This window comes from Rhododendron vialii, chromosome 11a (assembly GCF_030253575.1).
Source record: "Rhododendron vialii isolate Sample 1 chromosome 11a, ASM3025357v1".
In the NCBI taxonomy this organism is placed as follows: Eukaryota; Viridiplantae; Streptophyta; class Magnoliopsida; order Ericales; family Ericaceae; genus Rhododendron; species Rhododendron vialii.
This window is the reverse complement of record NC_080567.1, coordinates 39,365,840-39,380,300: the sequence shown is the minus strand read 5'-3', so window position 1 is coordinate 39,380,300 and position 14,461 is coordinate 39,365,840. Positions and strand designations below refer to the sequence as shown.

General features: G+C 43.4%; 2 protein-coding genes across 3 annotated transcripts; both read right to left on the bottom strand.

The window, feature by feature from the left end:
• Positions 1 to 226: 226 nt before the first annotated feature.
• On the bottom strand, positions 227 to 5,809 carry LOC131307831 (cellulose synthase-like protein D4). Of its 2 annotated transcripts, XR_009194237.1 has the most exons (5): positions 4,834 to 5,809; positions 4,310 to 4,705; positions 2,290 to 3,508; positions 644 to 2,027; positions 227 to 349 (listed from the first exon to the last, which is right to left on the bottom strand). XR_009194237.1 is itself a non-coding variant. In XM_058334535.1 (4 exons), exons 1-4 carry the CDS (start codon positions 5,304 to 5,306, stop codon positions 696 to 698), a joined length of 3,420 nt encoding a protein of 1,139 aa, XP_058190518.1. In that variant the 5' UTR covers positions 5,307 to 5,809; the 3' UTR covers positions 227 to 695. The 2 variants fall into 2 exon arrangements, 1 of the variants encoding a protein (XP_058190518.1); XM_058334535.1 differs by having other exon boundaries at positions 227 to 2,027.
• A 5,094-nt stretch (positions 5,810 to 10,903) lies between these two features.
• On the bottom strand, positions 10,904 to 13,693 carry LOC131307834 (3-hydroxy-3-methylglutaryl-coenzyme A reductase-like). Its single transcript, XM_058334543.1, has 3 exons — positions 12,497 to 13,693; positions 11,926 to 12,107; positions 10,904 to 11,775 (listed from the first exon to the last, which is right to left on the bottom strand). The coding sequence occupies exons 1-3, from the start codon at positions 13,534 to 13,536 to the stop codon at positions 11,186 to 11,188; spliced, it is 1,812 nt and encodes a 603-aa protein (XP_058190526.1). The 5' UTR covers positions 13,537 to 13,693; the 3' UTR covers positions 10,904 to 11,185.
• Between the last annotated feature and the right edge of the window lie 768 nt (positions 13,694 to 14,461).

The following is a 14,461-nucleotide window of genomic DNA, read 5'->3' as shown; positions in this document are numbered from 1 at the left end:
GGAAACGAGTTTTAACACTAGCGTAGGGTGCTCCAAAAAACTGGAGCCTGGTAAAGGAGGAATATTTGCATGAAAAATGTACACGGGCATGCCTCACTTCTCTACAAGGTCAATAGAAATGAAAAGCTAATATATATATATATATTTACTAAAAGAATTGGGTAGAACAGCGCGTTCTGAGAAATAAATTCTGTCAACAGGTACGACTTTGAGTGAAATGAACGACTCCCTAGCTTGTATCTGTAGCAAATCGCTGTGTATGAGGTTTACTAGTATCTCTACCCGTTATTATTGCACATGCTGATCTCTCTCCACTGTTATCTTCAGTGCAAGGCAATCTTACTGAAACCTGTCACAAACTCCTCTTAGTTTTCAAAGCTAACGATTAAAATAAAGCGTAGAAAAGCAGGGAAAAGAAAAAAGATCCTAGAGCAAATAGAAAGGATGGCGATGTCTTCCGTTTTCACTGGCCCACTTGACATGGCAATCTGCAGGGGTTGAACGGGACTATATATTTTCTTGTTTTCCCAACAAATTCTGTAATGGAATGAATCCTAAGTGGAGAGGTCCATAAAGCAGTGAATCCAGTAGTTCCCCTCTTGAAAAAAGTGGAAGTACAAGGAAAAGAAAAAGAAGAACCGACCATGCGTATTTGTTTCACAAGTTTCCTTACTGCAACTTGATCATCATCTTTTTCATGGGAATGTAAAAGTAGTCCCTCCTCCAACCACTTCAGTGGTCGCACCCGTAGAGGGGTTGATGGCAACCCAGAGTAATGAGATGGTAATTGCAATGAGACCTGACCAAACGAAGACGATGGTGGGGGTTTTCCCTCTCCTCCCCATCAAACCCTTAGCAAAAGGATACAAATGAGCCAACACCCAGAAGCTGAAGAAGGTACCGCCGATGAATTTACTCCAAGCAGGGACAGTGCTATAAACCGTCCTTGAGAAGGCAAAAGCAACCGCTATTATGTTAACCATTGCAATCACAATTGGGGGAATCATCAAGGAGGTCCACTTCACCAGGTACAAGTCGGCGTATATGTCATCATTGTCTTCACTCCCAGATTTGGCTGTCAATGTGAAGGATATCTCAATACCTGCTATCACCTTGAGAAGGCCTTGTACCACAGCAGCCAAGTGCGCGCTTGTTCCGGCGATGAGCCAAAACTGTTCGTTCCTCCACCACTGCTCCAGTCCCACCTCGGACCATTTCACTTCCAAAATGGCTAACCCGATCAGGCAAAGCGTGATCACCAGAAGGTAGATTAGGAATTTGACATCTAGATTTTGGACAATGAATTGTCCCGAGAAGAGGGAGAGGGCTGGGAGGAAGCAGTAGACGATGAGAAACATGGAGGTGAAGGGGTACATGCCGACGTTGAGATAAGCGAGGCGCTGGAGCAACTTGAGTTTCCTGGTAGCCAGGATTGCATTGTTTCTGGAGAAGAAAATCTCTACCGACCCTGTGGCCCACCGGAGAACCTGATGGAGCCTATCGGTGAGGTTTATGGGAGCTGACCCTCTGAAGGCGTCTCGCTTGGTGATGCAGTACACCGACCGCCACCCACGATTGTGCATGCGGTACCCTGTCACCACGTCTTCTGTAACTGAACCATAGATCCACCCAACGCGGTCACCCCACTCTGTCTTGTCCTCATACCAACAAGAGATGACGGAGACTGATTCAGCAACAGTAGCAGCATCAAGTGGTTCACGTGGGACCCTGAGGGCCCCGGGAGGTCGACCGAACTTGACTGCAGGGTGATCGGCCAGTGGACGACCTTGAAATTCAGCAACTGGAATGGATTCGGACAGCATTGTAGAATTCCCGAATCTCTTGGGCAATAGATTCACATCCAGTTCGGGATCGAAATCTGTGGCAGTCAATATGGTTTGGGTCTCTGCATCTGCTGCTGCTTTATTATTATTATTAGGAGCCAGCAACTTATCAGGCTGCGGAGGATCAAACCCATACAGTGCAAACCTCCTAAACATGCAGCCTGTCCCCACATAAACTGGGCCCTTCATGCACAGTTATTCATGTATCAGGATCATTAGCACAATCTTTACTTCATGAGTTCATGTTCAAAAATTAGTACTGTACTGCTTAAAATAGTGATACTTCTACAGTTGTACTACAACTAGGCTTTGGCTGCTCCTGATGTTGAAACAAGGGAGCACAAAGTACTAGTACTATATGACCAGTGAAAATGACATTAGTAGTAGTAGAAGGAGAAGGAAAGTTTAACATACAAAAAAATTGATGACACAGAGTGCCTAGTACCTGAACACCATCAAGCGCTCGCATGTTGCCATCAAAAAACACAGTATTGTGGTTGGCATAGCGGTCAGAAGGATCAATACCTTCGAATCTCTGAGGGAACTGAATGTAGCAGATGTCTTCTCCACCTCGGTCCATCATGAAGCACATACCTTCACGAATAGCTCTACAGTTGAAGATGTAGTGATCACAATCGAGGTTGAGTATGAAAGGGCCGTTGGACAATACGGCTGACGCTCGCACCAGGGCATTCATGGCACCGGCTTTCTTGTTGTGATCATAGCCCGGTCGCTTCTCACGAGACATGTAGACAAACATGGGAAGGCGTATGTCAACATCCGTGAAGTCTAGGAATTTGTCATCGTCAGCCCCACCCATGAGAGGGTCACTGCTTGGTGGCTTCAGCATGACCTGGAGGATTCCTGCATGATCGCCTTTGGAATGCTCTCTAGCAGACACTGCCCAAGTCCCAGGCCAATGGGTTCCATCAGCCATCCAAGTGGCCTTTTGGACCTTGATTGGCTCTAAAGCGTCACCAGCATTCTGAGTCTCCCTCATGTGCTTCAACATCTTCATCTCCTCCCTTGCATTGAATGCTTCTGACCTCCTCCTGATCGAATCAGGGAGCCCGTTTATCCTCACCTTGAACTCATCATACTCCCTCTTCACCCTCCTCCTATCCTTGACGAAATCTGACCTCAACTTGTTCTTCGTTGGGTCCCCCTTAAGGGTGAAGTAGGTCTCCGGATTCCTGGGCTCAATGTCATGTTTACGACAGAATGGTACCCACAAATCAGCAAAGCTTGCAGCCTCGGCCATTGCCTCGAAAGTAAGCAGTGCTCCTCCATCGTCAGAAATATAGCAAGCGAGCTTCTCCACTGGGTAATCAGCAGCCAGGATTGATAAGATGGTGTTTGCAGTAACTAGTGGAGGCTCTTTTTCAGGATCAGCGGTGGACACAAACATGTCAATCCCAGGAAGGTCGGAGCGGCCAGTAGGATTGGACGGCGATGGCATATCAAATTTCTCACGCAGGACTTCAAGGTCGGTGGAACGATTTATTGGGCAGAGCTTTGGAATCTGATCAAGTATCCAGGAGAAGGCAAACCACACCTCACAACAGATTGACATCAACCACAGCCATATAGCATCCTCATTTGGATGTGTTATCCTCCATGCCAAGAAGAAGCCGAGCACCACAAACCGTATCACAACCAGCAGCCTACAAAGCGAGATCAATACATATGGAAAAAAAAAAAAAAACAGTACTATATATCACATAAACAATCTTTGAGAAAAGTCCAAATTGGAACATTGAACGAGCGTTCCTAGCCCTACCACAATGATCCTGTATTACCACAAAGTTCTCTCTTTCATGCTTAGCACCATGAAAATTTAAGTTCTCAACCCAAGCACTTATGCTTCGGCACTTTGATGTTCTATAAAATGCACTATGATTGAACTACAAGTGACATTTTGAGATCAAACTCACACCTCATGTGCCCTTAATTGCGTCCTTGGTGTACCAGCCAGCATCATCACCCTTTAGAGTTTTGGTCTAGAGCTGCGGTTACAGCACTACACCCGCTGAGATGAAATTTTCAAAAGATCTATAGAGGCACCAAACGAATGAAAGCACCCTTCAGGAATTTTTTTTTTCTAATGTCTTCGAGCAATGGAGATTTAACAAAACCAAATAGCATGCCCTCAATAGTTGTACAGAATTTGTGTAGGCAACAGTTAATCTCTCTTCCTTGCCTTCCATGTGAAGGGTCCATATAACCCTTGCCTTTTCTCTTATCTGATTGGTATATACAAATCTCACAATTTTTCCTCAGGCAAGTATGAAAAGTGAAAATTCTCAAAGTGGTATGACAAGGGTTTTTCATTTTAAGATGAGTTAAAATGGAAGTTAGTTGTATGCACTGTAGCTTCAAATTTCTAGGTAAAGTGATCTGCATCATGTTAGTTTGCTGGTAAAAAATGCAATAAATCTAGATGAGAGATTCAATTCCACCACTACCTGTAAGGGCTTATAATGCCTTGTGGGATGGGAATTCTCCGACTTAATGGCTTCCAAGGTTTATCATTAGATTCTATCATGCCCCCTTGGAATCCATCATTTCCATCATCACCATACATGTCGTCTTGAGGCCAATAAGCATTACCATAGCCGTAAGTACCCTTTGTTTCAAACAGCCACTTATTATGATCAAATTCTCCAGTTTGGTTCCTCTTCATCATGGACATGTTGCGTCGGTCTCCTTTTGAATCATCTGGGGCTGGCAATGACAGAGCTCCACTAGAAAAGTCGGGTACATCATCATCATAATCCCCATTTTTGTATGGTTCCTTGCACCCTGGACAAAGACCTGTATCTTTCTGGGCATCAAGAAAGCAATCTCTGCAAATTTTGAACCTGCAGGGACAGTCCATTTGATGTTTCTGATTAGAAACTTTAGCAGAGAAATGAAAGCATTTATTGGTTCTATCTAACCGGTATGCATGCATGATATAATAAAAATCAAAATGCTGTAAATAGTTTACCTGCAATCGCAAGGGGTAACATCAGCTCCTCTCTCATCTTTCATGACCTTGCCATCACAAGCTGGCATGGAACATGCAGAGCCCTTGGCACCAGCCATTTGAGGATGACTCACCTCCGACTCAATCACCTTATCCATGAGGTGGGCTCGAGTGACACTGTTAAATCCACCGGTGAATAGAGAATTGGAAACATATTGTTCTTCAGCCTTTGCAGCCACTGAGGTGTCCATTGGTTGGTTATCAGGTGTTGGAGGAATGTGGACTGTGTAGTTCATATAATCGCCTGACAGTTCTCCCGACATATCAAGGTCTTCCCTGGAAAGGCTAACATATCGGCCACTTGAAGTTCGTCTGGCAAATTTCACAGTTTGTCCACTTGAATTGCGAGTACCCCCCTGGGAGCCAGAATTAGAACCACCACCCCCAGGGGTACGTATTGCCTTTTTAGATGGTTGGGTGGATAAAGATGCCATCTACTATATCTTTTTTTCTTTCTTTCTTTCCCCTGCAACTTCTTATTTTCTGTTAATCTCCCCTCCCCCTCCCCTCCTTCGTTCTTATCAATGACTCTTCTCTCCCCTAACTCGTGGTGCGTTATGCATTTTGCAATGGATTTTTCTCTAAAGAATAATATTGCTCCGGAGTTAAATCCAAATTTTTCGAGCTTCTGAACGGTAGATTCATAAAAACATAGACAAGGAGAAATGAACCATTGTCAGTTTTTATTTTTATTTTTAAAAAAGGGCTTAAGACTTAAGATCCAACCCACATGAACGACAAGAATTGAGACTAGTTTCTGCTTGGGTTGTCAAAAACAGTAAAAATGAGGGGAAAAAGTGAGGGAAGGGGGCAGACAAGAACATAGAACATAACTAATTAGACCACAAAAGAATGGCTAAGAAAGTAGTGAACATCCATGGAATTTCCTCCGTTAACTTAGGAATAGGAATTGGGGTGGGGAGAGAGAGAGAGAGAGAGAGAGAGAGAGAGAGAGAGAGAGAGAGATATGCAAAGAAAGTAGGAAGAATGGCTAATGGAATTAATGGTGACAGACCAAGTCCTACTTAATAGCCTATTTTGGGCCACCTGTTTACGGGTTTCAAGGAAGGAGGGTTGTTTGTGGAATCCAATGACACCAAGGGCTTTCATGCTCTCATCCACAATGCCAACTCTATTTGTTCATATACATATGTAGCTATACATACATGCGATAACCACACAATAAGCTGAATCAGGATCAGGAGATGAAGCCGCAACATCTTGCAATGATGAATCAGGATCAGGAGATGAAGCCGCAACATGTTGCAATGAGAGAGTACCATAATTTGGTTCAAGAGGTCTTCATAATCGTAAGTGAAACTACCAAAACCCAAAAAAAAACTCCAGTTATTTCAGTTCAAATTCAAATCGGACCACATTATACACATACATACATAGTGCATAGGTAGCTTCTTGTTCTTTTAAAGCCACTGCAACTGAGTCCCTCTTCATCACCCTTTGCCACCACCACCATGCACCACTATCACTACGCCCCCACGACACGTATATACCAGCAAACAGGATCAACAATGAATCAAAAGACAAAGAAGTTCTTACAATGAAAGCAGAAGCGAGCACCAACGTGGAAAAGCTACTCCTAGTATCCTACAACATTTATTGGTCCAATATTTTGTAAATTTGCATTTTAAATTAACTGTAAAATAAAATAATGGCACTCAAATACTTGTAACTTCTCCAAAATTACCTATCAAATGTTATGTATAATAACTTCCTAAATTCAAAAGTAAAAGCAATATAATTGTTCATTTCCAAAAAATTTACTAACTAAGCTGACTATTTAAAATGTACAAATTTTGCTTTGAGATATGAAAAAGAAAAAAGAGGATAAATTTGAAATGTATTTATAAGAAAGAGGAGTTCAATATCATTTGTATTACTCTATTGCCTTGAAATCTTTAGTTAGAGACCTCATGACTACAAAGCTTACTCTTTATGGCTTAGAGAACCCAACCCTAAAGAACTAGGACTATAGGAGGACAAAATCAGAAGAAGAAATCAAAGAGCAACATCCATTTGTCAATCCTTCTGAACAATATCGAAGTATGTTAGTTGTTACGATTAATACACACCTATGTGTAGGTTTGTACGGCACAATCTCTTTCAAATTACTTTACCTTTGTCACATTTGTTAGTAATAGAAGCGGGGAAGCCTTCCCAAAGGTTTGGGGAAGCTTACAATGAGCAATAACCTGAAGACAGGGACTTTGGATCTTCTTTGGACACAGGCTAGATAGGATCCACTATGATTTTTCTCATGAACAAAATTTTCTTAACAGGCACTATGTCATAGATAGCTTGTTTTACTTTCGTTTATACTCCTCACACCTACTGGATTTGCTGGCAATTCTCCAAATTCTCCATTGGGATTAAAACTTAAGCTAGTACATGACATTTGGAGTATAATGCCACACTAGTCGACCAACCAAGTCCCCGCTGGCAATTGAATTAATAGCAAGAATCCCCCCAGCATCATCTTCTCGAAATAGTTCATGAACTATATTTCTCTTCCATGATCTCATGTACCCACCAATCATAAAAAGAACTTTTAAATTCCTTCCCTCCTCAGCAACCCATTGGGGACTGTAAGTCATGGGTTTCTATAGCCACGGATCAGAGTCAGCCCCACATTGTTTCCCCAGCCAATTCTCCATTGAACCCCAGCTTTAAGGATTCTTCCTCTTCCATAACGCTTCTTGATACCCACGATGGATTAGAACCTAATTTAGCATATAAAAAAGAGCTTTCTTGGTAGTACTTGGCCTTAAGTACCTTTACCAACCTAAGTGTGAGGGCTGGCTATTAATCTCCATCCAAATTTAGCCAACATGGCTAGATTGAGGATCGACAAGTCCTTAAAATCAAAACCTCCTCTCAATTTATTTCTCACCATTTTATGCCATGAAAGCCAGTGAATCCTCCTTGTACTGTCTCCATCACCCCACAAGTATATATCGTGTCCTGGATGCATTCATTTCTTTGTGCAAAGACTCCGAGAGCTTAAAAAACATGGCATTGCATAGACCGAGAGTGATATTGTTACCACCTCTATGTAAGATTTCCATGATGACAAAAAACCTTTCTCATGGACTGTGATCATCCATTCATGATGAAAAGGGTTTTTAACTGTTTCCAATTTTTGGACTATAGTATATTTTCCAGAAAACCTAGACAAATAGAGAATAAGGTGCAGACTATCCATTTTATAGCCTGTAAAATGTCTGAAGAAGATAAAGTTTGAGCGTGCACAGAAATCCTTCAAGTGTAATCTTTGTTCATGCCCTTTTACATCACAAATCGCTCATGGGTGAAATTGCTTCTGTAGTTGCTTACCCTTTCGAAAACATGAGTATTGGGGGTAGTGAGGAGGAACAAGACTTTGGTAGAACTTCTACTGCTTTGCTGTCAATAAGAGCATTTCACTTGCATAAGAACATGTACCATTGGTTTTTGTTTCTTCTTTCTTCTAGATGGTATTGCAAGATATAGTTATCGACTGGGCGTCACAAGTCATGTACACACACACACACACACACACACACAAAGATCTACACTCGTGTGACTGATCATCTCTGGAGGCTAGAAGCCAGTATTATGTATCTTATTTGTGAAATTTAGTGGGAGTTCTCGACTCAGAATCTCAGATTAACAGAAAACAACAAAATGTTGGAGCTCTTCCCTGCCCTCACGTTAAGGGATGTCCCACGTTAAGTAGCGAGTCTGGTTTGATTGGAATATATCAAAGCATCGCCTTTCTACTACTATCTCTCAGCTGCGCATGTAAGACATGGGCATGGTTTTCATGATAAACCTTTGGTGCCCTACCTTAACCACAACACAGGTTACAAAAACATGCTACCCCGCGCATGTTGTCTCATAACCCCCTGTCACTAATACTACGTGTTTCCATCGAAAAGGTGAAGCATACGCCTTGGCCGTGTGATTGAGATGCGCGGGCGTGCCAACACTGCCAAGACCGTGATGTGATCCAAACATGAATTAGGCTAGAGAGCATGATTCTGACTTCTGAACATGCGAGTTGTGTGCAATAGATGAAATCCACCGCTGGTTCTTTTTTGCCTCAGCGGAAGAGGACTTTACCATTTTCTTAAAGTGATGTAGAGAGAGGAACGAGTGCGGTACTCGAACCTTGTAAACGCCGTAGGAATGGAATGGAAAATGCTCGGGGTTTTCCATTATTGAAGAGATGAGCGCGGTGCTCAAACGTAAAGAACGCTGTTGAAATGGAAATGCTCGGGATTTCCGTTGTCAGAAATAATAAAAGTAACATGTGCCGAAACTGAAAGTGCAGAAAAATAAACATAGTGTGGCCGGAGCAGAAGGGAAGATAATTGAAGCAAGAGCTTGAAGTTGTGTGTTGATTTGCAGGGGCTTTTTCTCTTCTCTGTTTCTTGCTTTTATAGACGTTGGCCGAGGGCGGTTATCACCCCATTCTCAGGATCATGATGCACAACCTCCATAGTGCTTGAAATCATGCAACATATTTGTAACCAATTATTGCCAAGTGTCCCACGGCCCTATTTTGTGCTATTGCCATGGTTTCATGGGGACAAACAAAACCATAATCCTTGAACCCACGTTTTCACATTCTGGAAAGCAATTCACTGCAACCTTGGCAGGGAAAAATTCATGCTCTGCTCCCCTTTGGTTACCAAGTACCAGCATTGTGGCACGTTTTATTGAACGGTCATTTTTAGGTACAAACACTAATAAGTGTACAACTTGCAAAAACACTTTTTTGGATACAAACACTATGTGCACAACTTGCAAAAACACAACACAAAATATATCCTCCTCATGCAAAGGATTGGTCTTATGGTGGGGTCCATAAATAGTTAAAATTTACCATTTCTAATTTTTTTTTAAAAAGGATCTCATCAAAACACATGATCCCCCACTTATGAAATACGTGTAAAATATAGAATCATTCAGGCTATTATTCATTAAGAAATTAGTACTCCACTATATAAGATATTATAATTAAATGGTTGTGCTGAGAGAAGAAAAAACGAAAGAATACATCAGGGACAAACAACAGTCAATTCTGGTGGGTTGTTGCCTCCCACGGAGAAAAATTGGCATTAAGATACATTGCCAGCAGAAAGGGTCGAATTTTGAAGATAGACTTGGTCGTAAGTCTTCGGGGGTGGGCGCTACTGAATGCCTAGAGTTTAATCTAGATTCATCAGTCAACATGGAACGGCCGCAGCCATTACGGACATTTTTTTTTTTCCCAAAAGCTCATTTTTCTTCATTTGACCACCTGGATTCCGCCATAATAAATAAGGGGACGTAAAAAAGAGGAGGAAAGATTAGTAAAAAGGGGTATTCACTAGGACGCCCAAGAGAAGTCAATCACGCAACACAAGGAAATAATAATGCTGTCGTGATTATTCGCACCCTGGAACTGGAGTTCATCGCAAACTTTGAGTTGAAAAAAGATTGGCTTAATTGCAAAAACACCCCCTAAACTATCGCATTTTGGCAAGTTCACCCCCTTAAGTTTAAATTCGAGCAACTTCACCCCCCAAACTACCAAATTCAAGCAACTTCACCCCCTCCCCCATTTTCCGTCCATTTCTGTTATAATTTGGATGGAAAGTTTCCACATTTGGTACTGGTACCGAATTTTAGGTGGTACTGGTACCCAATTTTCTGTCCAAATTTGGTACTGGTACCGAATTTTAGGTGGTACTGGTACCCAATTTTGAAACTTTCCATCCAAATTTATAACAGAAATGGACGGAAAATGGGGGAGGGGGTGAAGTTGCTCGAATTTGGTAGTTTGGGGGGTGAAGTTGCTCGAATTTAAACTTAAGGGGTGAACTTGCCAAAACACGATAATTTAGGGGGTGTTCTTGCAATTAAGCCAAAGATTTCTTAGAACCCTTCTTGTCACTGAAAACTACTACCACGGATATAAGATCATCGAAAATTTGGAAGGTAATTTTGTAGCAGACACAAATAAATGTTCATGTATGGGAGATGAGGCTGACAGACTTTAGATTGATTATCATTGGTACGGTAGTAGCTTATTGTAAATCGAAACATGGGATTTCAGTACTGGAAACGGAATTCCAAAACAATGAATACAAGAGTAGCACAACAACAAAATAACCAAAACCAGTGCAAACTTTCCACCTTCCCCGGTTTCCTCACCCCTCCAACATCCTTTCAGTTATGAACATCCAGCACTAGAATTGTTGAAGTAGTATAAGGATACACCAATTTTCCTCTGGAGTTAGTTACAAGCTGATGAATATATGCCCAAAAGTTAGGAAGCCGGTTTAGAAACATCTTTGTTTGATCTGTTGTACTTCATGTGACTCTTGACAAGCTGTCCAGCTGCAATTGCTGACATGAGGGAGAGCTCCCCTGCTAGAACCGAACCAGCTACAATGGTAGCCAGCAGCCTTGCGTTTGATCCGGGCGAATCTTTGCACGCACCCTTCACCCCAAGCAGGTTCAGACATGCTGACTGAGATGCTAGTTGGGTACCACCTCCAACTGTTCCAACCTCAATAGAAGGCATTGTAACGGATACGTGAAGGTCCTTGCCATCGTTGACTGCTTCCATCATGGTGATGCAGTGGGAACTCTCCACGTTTTGAGCTGGGTCTTGGCCTGTGGCTAGAAACACTGCTGATACAATATTACCCGCATGGGCGTTGAATCCACCCAGTGCTCCCGCCATTGCTGAACCCGTAAGGTTCTTGAGCATGTTCAACTCCACCAAGGAACCAACGTCGGTCTTTAGCACCTTCCTCACCACCTCCTCCTTAATGATTGCCTCACATACAACTGACTTCCCCCTTCCTTCGATCCAGTTCACTGCAGCTGGCTTCTTGTCGGAACAGAAGTTTCCTGCAATACATTTTTGAACACCAAACCAATTAAGACCCACATGCCCATGCTGTAACTACCTAATCTTAATTGACAAGAAACGATGGCAGGCACTAGTTTTGAAATGCGGATTAGAGAGTGACAAACGAAAGAAACAATGTTGAAATTTACCAGAGATGCCGATGACATCCATGTCAGGGAAGTCATTCTGAAGGAAATCCAAAACGTTCTGTACACCTTTCGAGACCATGTTCATTCCCATGGCATCTCCTGTGCTGCAACAGAACCTCATGTACAGATTCTTCCCAGCAATTGCACACTTAATGCTCTGTAGCCTACCAAATCGGCTAGACCTGTAACATCCAAAGGCATGGAATAAATAACCATGATTAAATTCCCAAGCTCTATTGACAATAAAGAGCAAAAAAGGTTTTTTTCCCCTTCCAGTCCCCTTGGATTGAGTTATTTGGTAAGAGAAGAGAAGAAAGGCTTAGAGTTTCTAACCAAATCACTCACTTGGATTGAGTGATTAGGTGAGAAATGGGGAGTCAAGCACAATAATGATATGTTGTTGATTGGCTCTCCTTTCTCAGCAAACCTCACTAAAATGGTGAGAAAGGGTTCCCCATTCTCATCACGCCCTTTCTCACAATCCAAGGTGGCTGTTAGTCTAATGATAGAAATAACATCAGAAACGGAACCCATTTTTTGAAAAAAAAAGAAAGAGAGAGAACAAACAAACCTATTAAAAACGAGGGAGAGGGTGTCGAAATGGAGGGGGTCCTCCAAGAAGAACTTCAAATCGGCGGCCCTCTTGGCAGTGCCGAACCTGACAACAGGAGCCCTGGTCATCCCATCTTTTAACAGGACACTGGAGGCCCCACCGGAAGCGTAAATGGCCTTGCATCCCCTGTTTGTACTGGCCACCAAACAACCCTCAGTTGTGGCCATGGGAACCGAATACTCCCTGCCGTCCAGCAAAAGAGGACCCGCAATACCAACTGGGACCTGAACATACCCAATAGGCATCTCGCAGCACTGCCCCAGTATTGACTGGTAGTCGAATCCATCCAAGGGCAACCCTTCCACCGACTTCCCTGTCATCCTCTGTAATGCCTCCCGCCTAATCGCGGCGGCTCTGTAGCAATCCCCGAGCTTGGACTCCAGGGCATAAGAGGGAGTGGTTCCGGCCACCACAGACTTGATAATCTCCTCGTCTTCTTCTTCCGATGATGTAGTATTATTAGGAAGAGGGAGAACATCATCGACGTTGGCCTTGTGGGGTTGGGGTTTGGGGGAGGGGAGTGAGGGGCAATCGACTATGGCGGCGGCAGCACAAGGAACGGAGCGAGTTTCTTCCTTGAGGATGATGTTGTCAAGGTCAAGGTCATCATCGGCGGCCCAGACGTCATCGTGGGAAGAGCGGGGGATTATCAAGGACTGGACGAAGCTGATGCCAAAGAAGCCAAGGAGGTAGATGAAGGAGGCGACAAACGCAACGATGGCAGCGATTTCGGAGAGGGTGACGACGTGGAGAGGGGTGGAGTTTCGGATCTTCTCCCTCCAGCGGGTGAGGAGGTAGTAGACCACAGAGAAGAATAGGGTGAAGAAAACGCCGTTTGTGATGTACAGAGGGAGGGGCAGGGCGTCGGAGGCCTTTGGGGAATCCTCGTCGACCATGACCACCTTGGCGGCCTTGGCCTTGATATTGGACGGTGGAAATGCCGCAGAGGAAGGGATTCTGTGGAGGTGGGGTTTGATCGATCGCTGTTTCAAGTCCATTCTCACCACTCTTTCCCTTTCCCCGGCTGCAATTCAATTTGAAACTAACAGGAATCAAAAGAGAATTACACCGCAGGGAGAGAGGGAGAGAGAGATATGGGTTTTGGGGTTGGATGGAGGAGCTTTCATTTAAGACCACATTTATAGGGTTTTGGGCAAGCTGAGAAAGATTGGTCATTTTCCATGTTATTAAAAAATGGAGTAATTTTACAATAAATTATCTCCGCCTGAGGAGGAGAAGTTTCTTTTTCCTGCAAACCAATCCCCCGGCGCCACGTCATCAACAGTGCCAAACCAAATGAAAAAAACATGTGGTGTCTAAACACGGGTTAACTCTTCTACTCCTCCGGTAAAAACTTAAACCTTGAAGGTTTCGAGAATTACCCACATGCCACAACACCCCATTATATCTCATCGATTAAAAAGTGGAATATGCGACTAAACAAAGAGTAAAGCTACAGTTCTTGACGGCCAAAATCCCGATCGGAATCCCGACGTCCCGCAAGGCACATTTCGGCCACCAGACGGCCGATCCGAGCCGTCCAAAAATTTAAAAAAAAAAACCGAGTGGGCCTACGCGAGAATAAACGGCATCCGACGTATGTAGGTGGCCGATCCAAGCACTCCATTTTTGGCCGATCCAAATACAAAAATGGATTGTTCGGATCGGCCATGTACACCCGGCGGATGCCGTTTATTCCTGCGGCAACCCACTCGGGTTTTTTTTATAGAATTTTTGGACGGCTCGGATCGGCCATCCGGTGGCCGGAGTGTGCCCAGCGAGGTGTCAGGATTCCGATCGGAAATTTGGGTCGGTAAGGGTAGACTTTCCGCTTAACAAATACTCCCTCCATCCATAAAAATTTGTATTGTACTCCCTTCGTTCCCAAAAAGATGAGTTTGTTTCGCTAAATAATTCAAATTC

What these genes read in the sequence shown, in the direction of transcription:
- LOC131307834 (XM_058334543.1), bottom strand. Translation starts at nt 13,536, where the DNA reads ATGGACTTGAAACAGCGATCGATCAAACCCCACCTCCACAGAATCCCT. An exon ending in CTCTCCCTCGTTTTTAATAG is followed by an intron (nt 12,108 to 12,496) that starts GTTTGTTTGTTC and finishes TGGATGTTACAG; the next exon opens with GTCTAGCCGATTTGGTAGGC. An exon ending in GGATGTCATCGGCATCTCTG is followed by an intron (nt 11,776 to 11,925) that starts GTAAATTTCAAC and finishes AATGTATTGCAG; the next exon opens with GAAACTTCTGTTCCGACAAG.
- LOC131307831 (XM_058334535.1), bottom strand. Translation starts at nt 5,306, where the DNA reads ATGGCATCTTTATCCACCCAACCATCTAAAAAGGCAATACGTACCCCT. An exon ending in GTTACCCCTTGCGATTGCAG is followed by an intron (nt 4,706 to 4,833) that starts GTAAACTATTTA and finishes CTGTCCCTGCAG; the next exon opens with GTTCAAAATTTGCAGAGATT. An exon ending in GGCATTATAAGCCCTTACAG is followed by an intron (nt 3,509 to 4,309) that starts GTAGTGGTGGAA and finishes CTCGCTTTGTAG; the next exon opens with GCTGCTGGTTGTGATACGGT.